This window comes from Lepidochelys olivacea (assembly GCF_965140295.1).
Source record: "Lepidochelys olivacea isolate rLepOli2 genome assembly, chromosome: 7".
Taxonomy (NCBI): domain Eukaryota; kingdom Metazoa; phylum Chordata; order Testudines; family Cheloniidae; genus Lepidochelys; species Lepidochelys olivacea.
In genome coordinates this window covers 28,376,018-28,395,766 of record NC_140417.1, presented here as the reverse complement: position 1 = coordinate 28,395,766, position 19,749 = coordinate 28,376,018, and the positions used below count along the sequence as shown (strand labels likewise).

Here is a 19,749-nt window from a genome sequence, read left to right as displayed (position 1 = left end):
AGCTTTAGCAATAATGTTTGTAACTTTTTGTTTACCTTCCAGATCCTAGGGTATGCAGATTATGTCTTCACTAGTATGTTTACATTTGAGATCATTTTGAAGGTAACAGGTTTATAAAGAAGTTTGTTTAAAAGGATTTTCCTTGTGTGTCACCTTCCAAGAAAAGGCACTTGAAGTGTTCTCCACCTTTTCCCTAAACGATCAAAGCTAAACTCTTTTTAAACCAAAGGATTTTTTAATTTGACAATATTTTATAGTTTTGATTGGTTATCTTTGACCTTTGGGTGCATGTAGAAGCTACTTTTTATCATCACATCAATTTAATAATTCATTTTTTACCCTTTTTTACACTTACAGTTTGTCAGAAAAGGGAAAAATAATTCACTGCGCATGAGCTTTCCTCCTCCTTGTTCTGGCATTTCCAAAAAGATCATAAATCTTTTAAAGAGGGAGCATGGATTTTCTCATTTCTCTTGCTGAACTATATTCATAGAGCTAAAATAGTAGACAACTATTTTCTTGCAACAGGACTTGCAAGATATATTGTGTTTATATATAGTCTAAGATACTTTGCATTTTATCTTATCTTGGGCATACATTTAAATACTCAGAAAGGCATAAATATGCTTGCTTAAATGTATTACCCATGCATGAGTTCAGAACTGATATCTGAATGTACAGTTTGTGTACTGATTATTAAGACCATACACTGGGGCTACTCAACTTTTAGATATATGAAGATTACTCTGGCAAAGCAGCAGTAAAACTAGGGTTTATGTTTACCTGGTGCAGTCTAGGTGACAAATGGAGAATGAATCATGAAGAATAATTAGATATGTATAAAAGACTTCTTTAGAGCTATATACATTTTATAGCCATCACAAGATGCTTGAAAGCTTCACGCAATGAACAACAGCCATACGTCACTTGTTGACTAGCTTTGACATATACCAGTGAATTTTTGGTACAGTAAGAATCCGTACATAAACTTTGCATTTCCAGCTGAGGATTAAGCATAACAAAAACTCTTCTACCAGCTTTGTTCATATTGGTTTGTTCTTTTCACAGTGCATTTTGATTAATACCAGATAATGCAATATTTGGGCTGTTTACAAGATAACCTGTATTTTATATAGTAAACTATTTTTATGTTTGTAAATGTTCACCTACTCCTGCTTATATCCCATGATTTCTTATATTCAGTAGTGAGGAGCCTGCTAAGAAAATAATAAATTAGTTAATAGTTGTAAAGAGCTCTGAAGATGTAAAATGCTAGCATAAGTACTAAGTATTCTTATTATTTATTGTTTCATAGTTCCATAGAGTTTAAGGCAAGAAGGGACCATTAGATTATCTAGTCTGACCTCCTGTATAACACAGGCCATTAAATTTCACCCAGATAATCCTATATTGAACCCAATAACTTGGCAAAAAGAAAAGGAGTACTTGTGGCACCTTAGAGACTAACCAATTTATTAGAGCATAAGCTTTCGTGAGCTACAGCTCACTTCACCAATAACTTGGGTTAGACTAAAGCATTTCAGTCCCTAGGGGATGAAACTGCTGTGAGCCCCAGACAGAGGACAGGAAAGACTGAGGGGTCACCAATGTACTGAATGGCAGGGAACTGATCAGGTGAGACATGCCCAGATGAGCCCAGCAGAAGATCCAAGCTCCATGCTGCCAAGGAAAGTGAAAACCTCCTATGGTCCTTGCCATTGTTAAATCAAAGCAATGCTGAGAGATGAGCAGAGAGAATTATACACTTGACAAAACAAGTAAAAACAGTAAAGTTGCTGTACTAACATGTCTCAAACTTCGGCTATGCTTACTTATGATTAGAGCTCTCCATACTGTCCATGCTGGGTTTTGCACTGTGCTTTCTGCAACGCCAAGTCCTGTTGCTAAACACTCACAACAAGAGTTAATTCAGGGTTAAACATGTAGTGAACATTATGTGCACATCTCATTTAAATTACAGACCAAAAAAAAAAAGATGAAACTGGAGTTAATGTAACTTAAAGGTAAAATATATTACAAGAAAGTTATAATTATCCCCAAAACAAGCATCAAAACCAAAAAATTCAGAGTTAAGATTAAAACATAAAGAAATCCATAGTAAGATACAGAAATACGCAGTTAAGACACACATGAAACCTTAACTCTGCCCTGTAGTGACACCACAGGGGAGGGGCAGAATGAAAAACTCTTTAAAATGTAAGTATAATCTAATGTGGGATCATCAATGTTTAAAAAAGCCTCTATCATTATCATGTAGTGTCACTAGAAGTAAATTCTCAGAAAACTAATTCTGATCTCAAAGAGTAAGTGCAGTAAGTTGGGGGAGGATATGTAGTATTAATTTCATACATAGCAAAGACATTGAATGTCTGCTTAAATGCGAATACCCAATTCAACCTTAATTATGGGGGAACTGGGGCTAGGTTAGCTCCTGTTGCAAGTCAAAGTAGTTTCTGGGCTAGTCTAATTTTCATCAGCTGGAACAACACTTATGGTCCATTTCACTGGCGCCATGACCACTCCAACATGTCCCCATGTGGGGGTCAAGACTGAATACAGAAGCAACTATACAAACCTGTGCCAATCAACTGGTTTCTTTAAACCAGCTTTCCATCCTGTTTGCTCTCCTGGAGCAGTGCAGAGGGGACAGAGTGAGACTTCTGCCGCTGCCCCAGTTCTGCCCATGGCATACCTACGTAGGCCAGTCAGCACTCCTGTGGAATTTTGTACAGAAGAAAGAGACAGCAGCGCTAGCTGAGCACAGAGCAGTAGAAGCTCGCCCTGTTGAGTACATTCTGGGCAACTACTGAGCTTCCATTGCGTGAGAGCTGCAACAATGTTCAACTCTTCTCATCCACCTCCAAGCCTTGCCCTTGACCCTTTTAAAGAACAAGCTGTTTTTTTTGCATAATGGTTTTTGTCAAAGACTTCAAATGGGACTTATAATTATTAAAGGAGAGGGCAGCCATATAAATATGGTGAGACTTAGATCTGTCTTTTTATACAACTGTATCTTTCAGTGTGGGAGTGTCCCATGTTACACTAACTATGAAGGTGCCCACACACTATGGTGATGGGGATGGAATGAATAGACAGACAGATATATGGATAGGTAGAGGATGTGCTCTATATGATCATGTGAGAATACAGTTGTGAATATTATGTGGACTTTATTGTCTCCATACATCTCACTTCAGTAAGCTTCGGGCTTGTATTAAAAATAGGTTTTTGTTCTTCTACCTTTGGGGATATTTAGCAGGTGAGCAACATTTGGCTCACAAAGAGGGAAAGATTAACAGGAAGATGAGAACAGAAGGACATATAAAAGAAAGAACAGTCTCTGGATCCAGCAGCCCTTTTCAGACGTGTAATGCCCACTGAAGCTAACAAGAGCTCTTGTGTGAAAGGGCTGCAAGGATCAAGCCCATAAACAGTGATATATGTTGTAGGACACATATACTTATAACTTGTGGAATCTTTTTTTAAGGTGTTCACTGATGGAGCTGATCACCACTCTGGGACAAACAGCCACTCCTAGTTCAGTTTATAGCCTCTTTCCCCAGGGCTCTGTTTAGTCTCCAACACAAAACAAAAAGGAAATGTAGGACAATAACAAAATTAATAGTCTTGTTCTTGGCTGAGACCGTGGGGCATCTGGTCTCTGGTAACTGAAGGGTCTGGACCTTCCCAGCCTAGGACTTGGATCCATGGGGCCTTCCTGCAGCCTTCTGCTGCAACCACAGGAGAATGTGTGCCCCTCACCCGCTCTTGGAGCCGGGACCCTCATTTATAACCTCCAGCTGGGAATCAGACCCAATCATTGGGTGTTGTTCAGCAGGGTTTGCTGATTCCAAGGACCATGCCTGATGGGCTTTCCTCCAGAACAGAGCCAGCTGTTCCCACATACCCCTTGGTCCTTAAGGGTATGTCTACATAGCCAGTGATGGCCTGCGGAAGTGAGCCTCCAAGCCAGAGTCAAGACGCAGGACTCATGCTACAGTGCCAAAAATAGCTGTGCAGTCAGCGCTTGGACTGGAGCTCAGGGGCTATCCCCACCCCAAGGCTTCAGAGCCCGAGCTCCCATCAAAACTGCAATGTTTATACTGCTGTTTTTAACTTCAGCCCCGTGAACCCAAGTCTATCAACCTGGGCTTAGCGGCTTGTGGGCTGTGTAGAAATACCCTAAGGGGCCAGACCACCATGTTATAGGTTGGCAGCTTTTTCTTTCTAGCTAATGAATGGGATTATGGGCCCAGTACTATGAGATAATAACAAGCACTTCCTGAGAGATACTGAGTGCCTCTTAATTCTCCTTGAAATCAATGGTAGTTGAGGGTGCTCAGCAATTCCCAAGAGGTATTTAGAACCTTAGAAGATTAGATTCTGTATTCACATAGCAGATGAACTGGGTCTATCTGACAACCAGGTATTTTGACAGTACCGACAACTTTTGTTCAGATTTGGTGTGGTACAATCTATACCCATTAAAATCCATACATAAAAAGAAAATTCTATTTGAAATGCCTGTTTTATGTTTATAATTGGTTTAATAGGTTTCCATCTATCCATTTTTGAACCAATATATAACCTTAATTAAGTTAGAGATATCTGTAATAGACTTGAGTGTTTTGTACCACCCGAGAACATCTCTGTGCTTCCCAAATTCTGCCTGCACCCAAGGCCAGGACAGTCTCTAGCATAATATAGAACAGAGGCTGCTCTAATTAACTGCAATCTCTCGATAGCTACCTGTGGGCTACTTCGCAGATGGGAAGGGCTGTCACCCTCAACACTACAGCTACTCCCTCCCCTATCCCCTGATACACCCCTTTGTGAGCCAGCACATCCCCTACAGTGGGGGCAGTGAGGGGGGACAGCCTAAGGCCGCATATAACAGCCCTGCACTGCTTCTGCATGAGATTTTTCTCCCAGGCTTTTGCAGCCCCTTTACTGTGCTATGGTAAAGGCCTAATCAGTTCAGCTTTTGTACACACACAGAAGTGTAACATTTTGATATCCAGAACAACTACCACATCTCGTTCTGTTGCTTAAATGCAAATTGTTTAATTTGGAGGAATATATATTCAGACTGTTTTTTGTATATTAATTATTGTAACCAATAAAATATTTGATTATACATTTGCAGCCTCAACAGATGTCTTGTAAACAGCCTAAATTTCAGGTTAAATGAAGAAAAACAGAGAGTAAATGTGTAACCATTCTATTTTTAGATGACAGCTTTTGGAGCATTCCTTCACAAAGGGTCTTTCTGCAGGAATTACTTCAATTTGCTGGATTTGCTAGTTGTGGGTGTTTCTCTGGTGTCGTTTGGGATTCAGTAAGTATTACAGTTACATTTTAAGTGGCCTATATTTTTTCCTCGGGGGTTTTAAAGTAAAAGTGGCCCTTTGTAAGGGATTAGATTCTGCCACCTTTATTCATATCTTGAGTCTGGGTGTGCAGAATTAGCATTTAGTTACTCCCCCTCCACCTCCAGAGCAATAAAATGTGGCATAGAAAATGTTATAATTCAAGTATGGGCCAGCAGTAAATTACTACTTCCCTACCTTCACACCAGAGCAGGATAAGCTGAGGGCATTGTGCCTGAGAGGGGTAACTCACAGAGCTACTCCTTGGTATGTTGCAGCTTATGCATAAGGTTACGATTTTTTTGGATAAAATGTTAATACATTTCATGGCAGAGGTGCAGGAAAAGAAATATGTGTCATACAGGGTGGGGTGCTGTTGGAGAGTGAGCTCACCCCACGCTCCGTCTGCAGCAGTACCTCCTGTCCTGTGCGGCTGGGACCAGCTCCCTGTTCCAGGCATTGCAACCATACCCAGGTGGTCACAGTACCATTCGGGTTTGGTATATCTGCTCCTCTGTTTCCATCTATGGAAGGGCAGATACATCAAACCTGAGTGGTGCTGTGACCTTGTGGGTCAGGTTGCAACCTGGAGGGGAAAGGCACCGTCACTGGCCAGTGCAGGGATCGCAGACTTTATTCAAATTCACAATTAGTGAGAATACCATGATTTCCATGACAAAATAGTAGCCTTGTGCCATTTAGAACTATAATTGGTGGTGAAGCGGGATTTTTTTACCCTTGTGATCAGGCAAGCCACAGCCATCTAAGAATAGACTCCAGCTCCCACTACTTTGTCAAGGGCTCAATTCTGCTGCACTTGAAATCAACAGTAAAATTCCCATTGACTTAGAAATGAGCAAGAGTAGGGCATCATTAACTTGTTCCTCAATTTTTATTCCACTACTCTACCTATCACTGGTTGCTCTAGTATCTCATTAATTATGTTATTCAACGAGGCAGGTAGTACCACACCAGTCATAGACTTCATAGACTTCAAGGTCAGAAGGGACCACCATGATCATCCACTCTGACCCCCTGCACAACACAGGCCACAGAATCTCACCCACCCACTCCTGTAATAAACCCCTAACCTATGTCTGAGCTATTGAAGTCCTCCAATCGTGATTTAAAGACTTCAAAGTGCAGAGAATCCTCCAGCAAGTGACCTGTGCCCCACGCTGCAGAGGAAGGTGAAAAACCCCCAGGGCCTCTGCCAGTCTGCCCTGGAGGAAAATTCCTTCCCGACCCCAAATATTGTGATCAGCTAAACCCTGAGCATGTGGGCAAGACTCACCAGCCAGACACCCAGGAAAGAATTCTCTGTAGTAACTCAGATCCCACCCCATCTAACATCCCATCACAGTCCATTGGGCATATTTACTGCTAATAGTCAAAGATCAATTAATTGCCAAAATGAGGCTATCCCATCATACCATCCCCTCCATAAACTTATCAAGCTTAGTCCTGAAGCCAGATATGTCTTTTGCCTCCACTGATCCCCTTGGAAGGCTGTTCCAGAACTTCACTCCTCTGATGGTTAGAAACCTTCGTCCGTGCTACTCAGCACTGAGCAAAATGCTCTGTATTATCTCTCTCTGACAAATGAAGGGCCCAGTCATACGAGATGCTGAGCATCTTTTGTGGGGTACTGAAAATTTCCAGCTCCGCTTGATTGGAGCTGATGGTGCTCATCATCTTGCAGCAGGCTCTCAGCATCTCACAGGGTAGAGCCCAGGATAGTTTGTCAGAAATACCAAAGAATGCTTTGGCCAGTATCTTTCCCCAATGACAAAACATACCTGATCTACAGTGTATGAGCAGCCCATGTACTTCTAATTCCTAAGTTGTTCCTGAAACCAAGATACTCACATGATATGTTTGAGAAATTAAATAGGTGTTTTTGATAACAGTAAAGAAGCTGAGATGTATTTCAAAATGCTAACTTACAAAATATTTATTTACTCCAAGGAGTAAATAAGAATTTTTCCTTCTAGAAGGGAACTGCATGAACATAGATAATTTTAGTGAAAGAATAAGACAATTGAAAAATAATAAACTTAGGAAATAACAGGCTAATGCTTGCTTTTTTCCCCCCCACTAGATCAAGTGCTATCTCTGTTGTGAAGATTCTGAGAGTTTTAAGAGTCTTGAGGCCTCTAAGGGCAATAAACAGAGCAAAAGGACTTAAGGTTTTTATCTGTATTTTTTTCCAAGTTATGTTTCTATTGCCCTGATATTCTGCAGTCCTACTGCAGGCAAAACCCCCACTGAAGCCAAAGGAAATTTCCCTGGATAAGGACACAGGTCTGGGGTGTAAATCAGTTTTTGATTCTTAAATATGCTAGTCCAAATCCCAGGGCCAGCTCTAGGATCTTTGCTGCCCCAAGCAAAACAATTTTTGGCCGCCCCGGCTTTTTTTTCGTGCCCCCACGCCGCCGGCTCCGCCTCAACTCCGCCCCTTCCCAACCTCTTCCCCAAATCCCGAGCCCCACCTCCTCCCCCGGGCGTGCCGCATTTCCCCCCCCCATTGCTTCCTGCCGCTCCCCCCCAACCTCCTGCCCTAACTCACCTCTGCTTTGCCTGCTCCCACTTCTCCCCTCTTCCTCTCAGGCGAGGGAGAGGCAGCGCATTTAGGGGAGCAGGTGGAGCAGAGGTGAGCCGGGGGGGGGGGGGGGGCAGCGCAGGAAGTAAAGGGGGGGTGGGTAGAGGAATCCTTCCCTGCCCCAGCTCACCTCCGCTCCACCACTGCCACCTCCCCCGAGTGCCCTGCCGCTCAGCTTTGCCTCCCTCCCTCCCAGGCTTGCTACGCGAAACAGCTGTTTCGCGCACAGCAAGCCTGGGAGGGAGGGGGGAGAAGCGGAGCGGCGGCGGCATGCTCAGGGGAGCAGGCGGAGGCGAGCTGGGGCACATTTCTAGGGGTGGCATGGCCGGCACCAAAATGCCGCCCCTAGAAATGTGCCGCCCCAAGCACCTCCTTGTTTTGCTGGTGCCTAGAGCCATCCCTGCCAAATCCTGCTCTAAGTCACAGCAGTTTAAATCTGGAGCATCACCAGCATCACTGAAGGCAGATTTTGACACATAATGAGTGCAGCAAGCCAAATATCATTGCAATTTATTCACTGTAATTCCACTGTGTATATGTACTGCCTGTCACTTTAAGATCTGAAGTAGCCTACTTTCAACAGACTGCTGATACATTCAGAAAATCATGCTAATTTCTGGTAGCAGCATTAAATTAATTCTGTGAACATCAAATGAATATTTTCTAACTGATTAATTTATAAAGTGAATATATAAATATATTTTATAAATATATATTTTTTCTTATAAATCTAAGAAAATGTGTGTGGCTAATGCAGTGTACATTTTTCTACAATAATGCCAAGTAACAAAATTAAATTATACTAAAATCCTTTTATTTTTCCTTTTTATTCACAGCATGTTGTTCAGTGTGTCTTTGTTGCTATTAGAACTATTGGTAATATCATGATTGTTACAACTCTGCTCCAGTTCATGTTCGCCTGTATTGGTGTACAGCTTTTTAAGGTAAATAAATGAATTCCTTCAAAACACATTCAGGCCTGATCCTGCACCAAGGCTTGCCAACTGACTTCAGTAGGGTTCTGTGTTGGAACTGGGTTGTACCCCTGCTGAGCCAATAACAGGATCAGATTCTAAGTTTAGTTGATTTTTATGCCCTACATTCCATCTACATCTTTTGTTTTATAAATAGGGAAAATTTTATCGGTGCACTGATGAAGCAAAACAGAATCCTGAGGATTGCCGGTGAGAACCCTTTCTTTTTATAAATCAGATATACACTATTTTTAATAATAATAATAATAATAATTAATATAATATGTTGATTTATAAGACAGTCATACCCTGAAGCCTCTGAGCACCTTAGCAGAATTATAAAGAAAACCAAACTCCAGCACATCAAACACAGGTAGGGAGGTTCCAAACCATTTAGTTTTTTATAGGTCAAAACCAACACCTTAAAATCCACCCAGAAACTAGCAGGCAGCCAATGCATGTCACAGAGCACATGAAGTCAGGAGCAGACAGTGCCAATAAACTGATTGAAATGAACATATATCTCAGGGAAGGGATGGCATCATTCTGTGACTAATTGAATACTTCCCAAGTGTTATACAATCAGTTTCTGTTTCTTTTTTTCTTCCACAGGGGAATATTCATTGTTTATAAAGATGGAGATGTTGATAATCCGATGGTCAGAGAAAGGGTTTGGCAAAACAGTGATTTCAACTTTGACAATGTTCTGTCTGCTATGATGGCCCTTTTTACTGTGTCTACCTTTGAAGGCTGGCCTGCGTAAGTGAACATTCAGTATTTCCATAATATCATTAACAGATGTTGCATTTCTCAAAACAGTTGAATAAAATTTCACTGACGCTTCCTGAGTGGCAAACAATCACCTGTGCTTTTTAGAGTCTTGAGATGATGGGCCTGATCCTGGGATGTGCTGTGGTCCCTTTACTTACACTAATGTCAAGGGGAATTGTGGCACTTGGCACCTTGAAAGATCAGATCTTCTCCAAGGATATAAAGCCTGATTTTCACTAATGAAGGGGGAATTTAGCCCTATAAACATTCTAAATAGTCTAAGGCTGTCAGGCAATAAAAAAAATTAATCACAATTAATTGCGCAATTAAAAAAATTAATTGTGATTAATCACATTGTGAAACAATAATAGAATGTAATTTATTTAAACATTTTTTGATGTTTTCTACATTTTCAAATATATTGATTTCAGTTACAACACAAAATTCTAAGTGTACAGTACTCACTTTATATTAATTTTTTATTAGAAATATTTGCTCTGTAAAAAACAAAATAAATAGTGTTTTTCATTTCCCCTAATACAAGTACTGTAGTGCAGTCTCTTTATCATGAAAGTTGAACTTACAAATGTAGAATTATGTAAAAAATAACTGCATTAAAAAATAAAACAACGTAAAACTTTAGAGCGTACAAGTCCACTCAGTCCTACTTCTTGTTCAGCCAATGGCTCAGACAAACAAGTTTGTTTACATTTTCAGGAGATAATGCTGTCCACTTCTTGTTTACAATGTCACCTGAAAGTAAGAACAGGTGTTCGCATAGCACTGTTGTAGCTGACATTGCAAGATATTTATGTGCCAGATGCACTAAAGATTCATATGTCCCTTCATGCTTCGGCCACCATTCCAGAGGGCATGCATCCATGCTGATGATGAGTTCTGCTCAATAATGATGCAAAGCAGTGTGGGACGCACATTCATTTTCATTAACTGAGTCAGATGCCACCAGCAGAACGTTGATTTTCTTTTTCAGTGGTTCGGGTTCTGTAGTTTCCGCATCAGAGTGTTACTCTTTTAAGACTTCTGAAAGCATGTTCCACACCTTGTCCCTCTCCAGAGGTTAAAGTAAGCCAGTCTGGTCCGGTCCAGCATACCGATAAGAGCTGGTACACAGCCAACCATATTGGCAGTGGCTGGGAACCCCGGGGCTCTGGTGGTAATTTAAAGGGCCTGGAGCTTCAGCCCTTGAAATCACTGCCGGATCCCCAGGGTAGTGGCCATAGCAGGGGGCTCTGGCAGCGATTTAAAGGCGATTTAAAGAGTTCAGTCACAAATTTAATTGACACATTATTTTTTTAACAAGCATCATCAGCATGGAAGCATGTCCTCTGGAATGGTGGCCGAAGCAAGAAGGGGCATAATGAATATTTAGCATATCTAGCACATAAATACCTTGCAATGCCGGCTACAAAAGTGCCATGCAAATCTCTGTTCTCACTTACAGGCGATATTGTAAATAAGAAGCGGGCAGCATTATCTCCTCTAAATGTAAACAAACTTGTTTCTCTTAGTGATTAGCTGAACAAGAAGTAGGACTCAGTGGACTTGTAGGCTCTAAAGTTTTACATTGTTTTGTTTTTGAGTGCTGCTATGTAACAAAAAAAATCTACATTTGTAAATTGCACTTTCACGATAAAGAGATTGCACTACAGTACTTCTGCGAGGTGAATTGAAAAATACTATTTCTTTTATCATTTTTACAGTGCAAATATTTGTAATAAAAATAATAATATAAAGTGAGTACTATACACTTTGTATTCTGTGTTGTAATTGAAATCAATATATTTGAAAATGTAGAAAAACATCCAAAAATATGTAATACATTTCAGTTGGTGTTTAACAGTGCAATTAAAACTGTGATTAATCATGATAAATTTTTTAAATTGCAGTAAATTTTTTTGAGTTAATTGAGTGAGTTAACTGTGATTAATGGGCAGCCCTAAAATAGTCTAGTCTTTATACTGCAGTTCTTATTGCACTTCTTTCCTCCCTGCCTCCATCTTTTGCATTTAGGCATGCAGTCAATGGCATGCGATCCTGTATTCTGTATTTCTTAATCTACCTGCTTCTGAAATAGACCAGGTTTGCCATTTATAAGTCAAGGAAGCAGAAATAATGAGGGAGGGTCTTAACTGTGCAAAGTGTTTAGTATATTCCTTAGATTGTGTATCCAGGTTATTCCAACAGGTGGTATTCACTATCTTTCTAGTCTATTGTGGACAATGGCTACATATTCAAGGACAGGCTTTCCATGATGGTCTTTGATTGTGTGACATCACTGTGGCAAGCACAGCTCAGTGTCTCAATCAGAGTGGCTGTGGACACATTTGTAATGCACATTAAGTCATTCGGGTCTACATTCAAGCTTCCCTTTGCAGGCTAACTCAATTCAATTTTAAAGCTGGGGGTGCACATTGGATATCAGTGTGAGGCTGCTCAAAAAATTGATCTTCAGAGCACCAAGTGACTCCTGACTACAGCATTTGTTTTCGGGGTTTTTTGGTTGTTGTTCTTGTTAAAATTAGAGGAATCTTATAATATTTAGGTCCTGATCTTGCAGCCAAATAGTCTCTTTAGTTACACTTCAACTAATCTTCTGAGATCTTTAGTCCTGCCCCTTTAAATAGTGAAACCATTGATAGCACATAAAGGTTTTGGCCTTTGGGTGAAACTTTTGCTAACAAACTTCAAATAATGTGGAATAGATTTCTAGTTACTATCCATTGACTCTAAGTGAAAATATAATCTACAGGTTTTGTCATTTTAACAACAGTTAAAACATATTTTTTTTCTTTTTTGTTTTTCAGGCTGCTATACAAAGCCATAGACTCAAATGCAGAGAATATAGGCCCTGTATACAACTACAGAGTGGAGATTTCCATCTTCTTCATCATCTATATCATCATCATTGCCTTCTTTATGATGAACATATTTGTCGGTTTTGTCATTGTTACATTCCAAGAACAGGGAGAACAAGAGTATAAGAACTGTGAGCTGGACAAAAATCAGGTTAAACTAAATAATGCCTTTTTTCATTTATAAATTATCTCTTTTGTATTCATACCATGCACAAAACCAGCATCCATTCTGCTGTGGTTTCAGAAGAGGGCACTAGACACCTACCTTACCTACACTGTACAAAAAAAGGCTTTTCAGTAAAAACTGGTTCTAAAAAGTCATCATATTTGGGGGGGGGGGAGAAAGAGCCCAACATTTTGGTCCTTTCATTGGGATATAGTACTTTTCTACTAGCACAGCAAGGAAAGGAGAACCATTTCAAATTTGCTTATGGACAGACAGAGGTAGATCTTGAAACAGGGAACAGGAATATGAAATGCAACATGTACATATAATATTCTGGAATAGCCATTCCACACCAAAGGGATTGTTCTATCTTCATTTCATGATCAGTAGGGAAATAATGATTTGCACCTTCAGAAAAAAATGGTCCTCTTTCTTGGGCTTAACTGTTTGACTAGAGAAAGCTGCAGTAATTTTTGTACAGTAGTAATGTTCTTTGAAGTACTAATATTCCATTGTAACATCTATTTTAGCAAGAACATACCTAGTACAGTGGGTAGCATCACTGATATATTATGCTCTATGAATTAGGTATATTAAGCACTCCTCAAACAGTTAAAAATCTGGTCAGTTTTAAGGCCTGGTCTGCAATAAGATTTCAGATCCCACTGTAGCTGCACTGATGCAGAACCCTTTGTGTGGACACAGTTTACACTTGTGCAGCATGAATTTGCTAGTGCAGCTTTACCCTGGTTTCAAAACTTCACTGTTGCTAATTACACTGTTGGTTTAATATTGGTGCAGCTGCATGGGTGGCTGAAAACCCAGTGTAGACAAGGGCTAGATTATAACCAGATAAATCATATTTATTAGTATTAATTAAGATTAAATAGGAAAATTTCATTAGTATTAATTAATGTTTGTTTAGCACTCTGAAGATGCAAATCACTAAATAAATGCTGAATATTTTAGGATTTTCCTTAGCATTATTTTATGTTTTTTTCTTATACAACTGAGCAAAGTGGTATATATTACTAACCCCAAATTTAAAGACGGAACAGGGCCTGCTAAACTACCAGATTAATGTGCTTAATAGTAAACATTCCATAATAAAAATATACACTGCCTATTTCTTAGGCTTCTATGTATTTTATAACTGTTGGCACTCACAGTAAATCATATTCAGTTGCTAAATACAATGCATGGATTTATAACAGAAGTAATCATACATGAAGTGCAAGATTTTCATAACTTCTCATTTTGAAGCCTAAACTGAAACTTTTGGTGTTTCTGCTTTTACAGCGTCAGTGTGTGGAATATGCCTTGAAGGCACGTCCCCTGCGTAGATACATCCCAAAAAATCCTTACCAGTACAAGTTCTGGTATATGGTGAACTCCACTGGGTTTGAGTACATCATGTTTGTCCTCATCATGCTGAACACGCTTTGCTTGGCCATGCAGGTAGGAACAAAACAAGCTGCCAATTTACTGTATAAAGCCTTTGATGATATGATGGTGCTTAATAGGACTTAAAAGGACACTGTCAACCTGTCATTTTTTATAAAGTGACACATTTTTTAAAATTCCATGTCAAGATAAAGCAGCTTTCTGTAGTGTGTCCTGCTGCCTTGCTGATGTTCATAAAGGCCTTTCCAGCAGGGCCGGCTCCAGGCACCAGCTTTCCAAGCAGGTGCTTGGGGCGGCATTCAGAATGGGGCGGCAGTCCGTGTCCCGCGGCGGCAATTCGGCAGCAGCAAAATTGGTAGAGCCGCTCCTGCTTTCCAGTAAGGGAGAGTGATTGACCTGAGAGAAACAACATAAAACATATTTTAGCTTTTTTTCCCCCTTCCTTCTCCCTCATGCTCACTCCTGCCAGCCTCTTCAGAAGCACTGAGGTAACTGGCCTCACAAGTAATAAGAGTTCTGGAAAGTAGAGATCCCTACCCTGGTCCCCCTTCATACACAACAGCCCCAGGCAGGGATCTAGAGAGGGAAAAAAGAGTTTCCCTGCCCTTTCCCATGGCACCCTTTACTCCTACACAAAGATAAGTATAAATTAGGTGCACAATTACATTTGTATTTTTGTGCATGCACTTGCACATCTAAATGTTTGAAAATGAGGCCCTATTGCCATCATTTTTCAGGGGAGAACAGAGTGAAAATAAGCAGTGAAGCCTTACCAAAAAAAAAACCCCTCTTAAATAACTCTCCCTAACGCCGTACAATCTTGGACACAGTGACGTGTTATTCTGAGTCACATTTTAGCGAGGGTAAGGATAAGAATATAGCACTGTCCTTAAACGTGCAGGACATATGTTTTGTTTTGTGTTGTGTTACACTTGTTTGCCACCATTCCATTATTGATACAAATTGCTCCCTTCTACCTGAAGGAGAGAAAGGTCTCAAATAACTGGTTAGACAACAGTAGGTAAGAGAGAAGAAGCATGGTAAGCAGTTAGAGCACAAGATTGGGAGGGGAGTCTGGAGATCTAGTTTCTTTTTTGTAGATATCACTGTATCAAAGGTCATCTTGCTGTACCGAAATTCCTCCTTCTGTACAATGGTGGAGAATAATGCATGCTTACTTGCCTGGGGAAAAATTACCATGGACGTCAAAATTTTTACCACAGACACGTTGCTGAAATAGCAGTAATTCAGAAAATTGTTAGACTGCTGTGGATCACAAACTCATCAGTTAGCGTAGTTTAAGCAATCAGTGCAGCAGCTGAATCCAAAATAACTAAATGCCAGATCCTGTATCCTTTCCCAGGCAAAACAAGTATTTAACACAGGGACCGCAGTATTGGACCCCAGGGCCCACATGCTCAGAAGACGTGGTAGTAGTCATGGTGGTAATATATCTTCCTGTAGGTACTTTTAATGCCCGCAGTAATCTTGCCATTTAGATGGTGAATATCTGATCTGCACTTGAGAGTGCCCTGCTGAAACTCAAATCCTCTGTGTGGTAACGTGTGCTCCTTTAGGGCTCTCGGTGTGCTAATTTGCACCTCAGCATAATTTCACTTAGGGTACATTTGTTCATTCCCAAAATTGTCCATGCAGAAGATTATGTAGAAAGAACAAAGAAGCCTGTTTATATGGATACATGTTTCCCTCAGCCAGCTAAACACTTTATTATGTTTCTGTTCTTTTGCCTAACACATGCCGGTATTACTTCAGCTCCTGTTAGTTACTTGTGTTTGTTCTGTGCTGATTTCATGCATGTGCTATGCCATTCTTTCTGTTTCTTGTGTTGATTTTTTCTGACATTCTCTCTCCAAATGTTTACGAAAAAATGTGTTTTTTGTGGCACAAGCAACATCTTTGGAAATGCAGGCGCTCTTGACCCACTAATAGAAGTAATGAGAGCCCAGTGAAGTGTATATATGAAAGCCACTAACCCCCAGTGCTCTGTGGGGCATGGAGAAGAGCTGTAGACTGTGACCACCATTGATTCAGAATGACATAGAGGAAGAGAAGATATTATGGGTGAAATCTAAATTGGGGGTGTTTTAGAATCTGAAATGTCAGAAGGGAGGGTGTATCTGGGCATCTCATCCATGAACATAATTGAAAAATTGATGTAGTCAGGAAACATTTACTGCCCTTTCATGTTTACTTTATCTTTCACTTTTCTTCCTGTACCTGGATTCAGCCCATCGCTACTGCTCCTGTGCTTCTGATGCATCATTCAACCTTTCCTTAGGCTGTGCCTACATTATGTAACTATAAACATGAGCTCTTCCTGGTAGAATAGATAATATTCTCCCTCTTTTTCATTTTGTCTTGATCTCCTTTTTTGTTTTTTCCTGTCATTCTTACTATTTTCTCTATATACATTGTCTCTTTTTCACCTGTCGCCTCTCTTCTGTGCTTCCTCCCTGAGTTATTTCTCACTTCTTCCCCAAAGCAACAGATTTTCAAAAGAGAAAGAATTGTTAAAATCCAGTTTACATGCCACTGTTTATGTTCTTTGCTTCCTTTTTGTATTTCACTCAGTTAGTGATCTCCATTTATGCTGGCAGTGCCCCGTTAAGATTACAGTCACCGTACAATAATGCATTATAGTCTGAATAAAATATGTCAGGCCATTTTAAATAGGTGTCTAAAAGGTGTGACACAAAGTTGTGTAATAAATCCTTAAAATTCATCATATACAGCCTGGGAAATTACTGTTGTTTATATAGTTATATAGTATTTACTATATATTACTACAGTATTATATTGATCATTTTAAAGCACAGTTTTCTATCTGAATCAATATTTCTTGTCCTTTGGATCATGGCTTCAGGAGAAGGTTATTCAAATTTATTTTTGCCTTGATTTCTGTTAAATGATTAATACACATAATTCAAGAACTACTCTATCCCACCTGTGTGTGTACCTGTCAGTTCCTCTTTCTGTGTGGCTTTAGCTGGAACATAGGGTTAGTACTTTCTTATATGCTATTGCTTACTGTCAGGTCTTTTTTTATTATTTGGCATCTAAAATTAATTGTATTATTCCAGTTGTTGATATGCTTGGCCTAGGTTATGGCTTGAAAAGTCTTTTAAGGTTTGTAAAATATCTATATTTATAATGCCTGTCATATCATCAAGAATATTTCAACCTAAAAACTGCATGTCATAAACATGTGAACTTAACTATTTTGAACACCAGGGGCACAAGAACTCTCGTAATAACTAGCGAACTCTAGTAATAACTAATGACTAAAAAACTCAGAGTAGAAAGCAGTATGGAGCTGTATTGTCCCAAGAGGCGCACTTGGGAGATTATGCCTGAGTCAAACACCATCCCCCAGGACCTGCTCCGTATACACAGAGGGGTGTGCAATCGGTTCCATCCAGTACCTGAACCAGAACCAATACCAGTCTGAGATGAATCCATTTTTAAACAGGAGCCATCAATTTATTCTTGTATCTGAGGTCCATTTATGCACTGAACAATCTTTTGCTAGTAATGGGCCTACACTTTACTGGGCTTCATTACTGACAACAGTTGGTTTATGTCAGCCTACTTTCAATTAATATTCCTTAATTCTTTACTTTTAAAAAGTGTCATATTTTTAATTCACAGCACTACGGACAGTCTAAGCTGTTTAATGATGCAATGGACATTCTGAATATGGTTTTCACAGGCGTGTTCACTGTTGAAATGGTTTTGAAACTCATTGCATTCAAACCCAAGGTAAGTGATTTGGCAGGATTTTGGTAGGTTATCACTAGATCAGTTATATAATCATAACATGAATTTCCCACTAGTTATATATTATTCAAATAAGAGAAGAACCTACATATTTTTCATGGTAAAATATCTGTGAAATCTTCATAGAAATGTTAATCTGATAGTGTGTGTGTATATATATATGCATCTACAGGAAATGAGATGTAGATATCAGAGAAAAAATATTACTGAGTAATTGATGAGATCTGGAATATTTTTGAAGTCATGAAAAGGTCACTGTCTAACCCAGACAAATACTTTCCTGTTACAAGCACTACCAAACATAATGTACACAGGTACTAAATTATGATCACGATTGTTTAAAAAATACTGATAAGCTTAAAAAAATAAAATCTAACTGACGATAAAGAACTACATATGATTTTATTTTTTTGTATAAAATGCAGATATAGGGCCTGATTCTGCAAATATGCACACAAGTACTCCTTTAGTTTTCTGGGGTCACTCAGATGTAAAAGTGTTTGTAGACTGAGTCCGGAGTAGACATTTTGGTTTCCTTGCCTTAAAGGGACACTGTCAAACTAAACATTATGGCCAGATTTTTGAAAGGAGTCATTAAGGTCCTGAACCCATAGGTGCTGGAACTCATGTTGCTGGGAGTGCTGCCCCACCCTCTAACTTGAAGAGTTTCCATCATATACAGGGTTTATAATTTGGTTCAGTGGCTCTCAAGATCGCCACTATACAAATTGTTCCAGCACCCCTGCCTGAACCTCCAAGGAGATACATGCAGATGTACCCTGAGCCCACATGAAGCCTCCTTGGCTTTAGTGGGGCTCCATGTGGAAGCAGAGGTCTACCTTCAGGCATCTCTGTGCTAGTCTGGGACCTAATTTGGATGCTTCCATTTTTTGGATGCCCCACTTGAGAAATTTTGGGCCTGGTTTTCAAACATTCTGAAAAATATCCCTTGCCTTCATTTGATGTTAGGCTCTGAATATCAGGCCCACTGTGTCAAGCTGAGCACGCAAAATTTTAGGCATCCAAAATTCTAGTTATCGCTTTTGAAAATGTTGGCCCATAAGTTCTTAAAAAGTTAATTCCCACTGATTCTAACAACACCTGGCAGGATTAAAACAGAAAGAAATGATAACAATCTAATTTGATTGTCATCATCTGTGTTGTTTCTTCACTTTTCACATTCCACCTGTGACAGTGAATGGGAACCAGAAAAAGAAATTAGACTAAATATTGCTGTCAGTTACAATGAAATCAGTATTTACTTTGATCCGTTTACACCAGCAGAAATAAGAGCAGAATTTGGCCCACTGACTATAAACAGAAAGTGAAACTGGCCAGTCTAGTTTTACTGACCTACCTCAACAGGATCTGGTATGTTTCATGTTCCATTTCCTGCTGGGGAATGTTTTTCATATTTTCAGTTCAAGCTAATGAAGCTAGAACCATCCCTAGTCTGATCATGGCTGATTAGGGTCCTGACTTTTTCTTGTGTAACCAAGACCTGGTATTCAGACCCAGAGTGTGAGGTTTTGGGTAACTGCTCATCTACACACCCACAGGGCTTTCTCTTGCAAGATTCTACAGGTTCTGCTTTAAATGTGTATGTATTTATTTATTTTAATTGTTATATCCCTAGTCTTATTCAAATACTAGCTGCTTCGCAACATTAAAATTAATATTATTGGAGGCCACAAGAGAGATAGTGAAGATATTTAGGCTGCAGTGCCATCATTATGCTGATTCTGTGTCCTGGCCCTCTTCTGTATGC

General features: G+C 39.8%; 1 protein-coding gene across 1 annotated transcript in view; it reads left to right on the top strand.

Moving 5' to 3' along the window:
* Positions 1–19,749, top strand: part of CACNA1D (calcium voltage-gated channel subunit alpha1 D) — a 324,758-nt gene that overhangs the window by 221,386 nt on the left and 83,623 nt on the right. Inside the window, exons 21-29 of the mRNA XM_084634450.1 lie at positions 43–102; positions 5,253–5,359; positions 7,492–7,579; positions 8,829–8,936; positions 9,124–9,176; positions 9,579–9,725; positions 12,563–12,764; positions 14,079–14,237; positions 17,853–17,963. Coding sequence (XP_084490576.1) covers positions 43–102; positions 5,253–5,359; positions 7,492–7,579; positions 8,829–8,936; positions 9,124–9,176; positions 9,579–9,725; positions 12,563–12,764; positions 14,079–14,237; positions 17,853–17,963 — 1,035 coding nt within the window. The remainder of the gene's footprint in view (positions 1–42; positions 103–5,252; positions 5,360–7,491; positions 7,580–8,828; positions 8,937–9,123; positions 9,177–9,578; positions 9,726–12,562; positions 12,765–14,078; positions 14,238–17,852; positions 17,964–19,749) is intronic.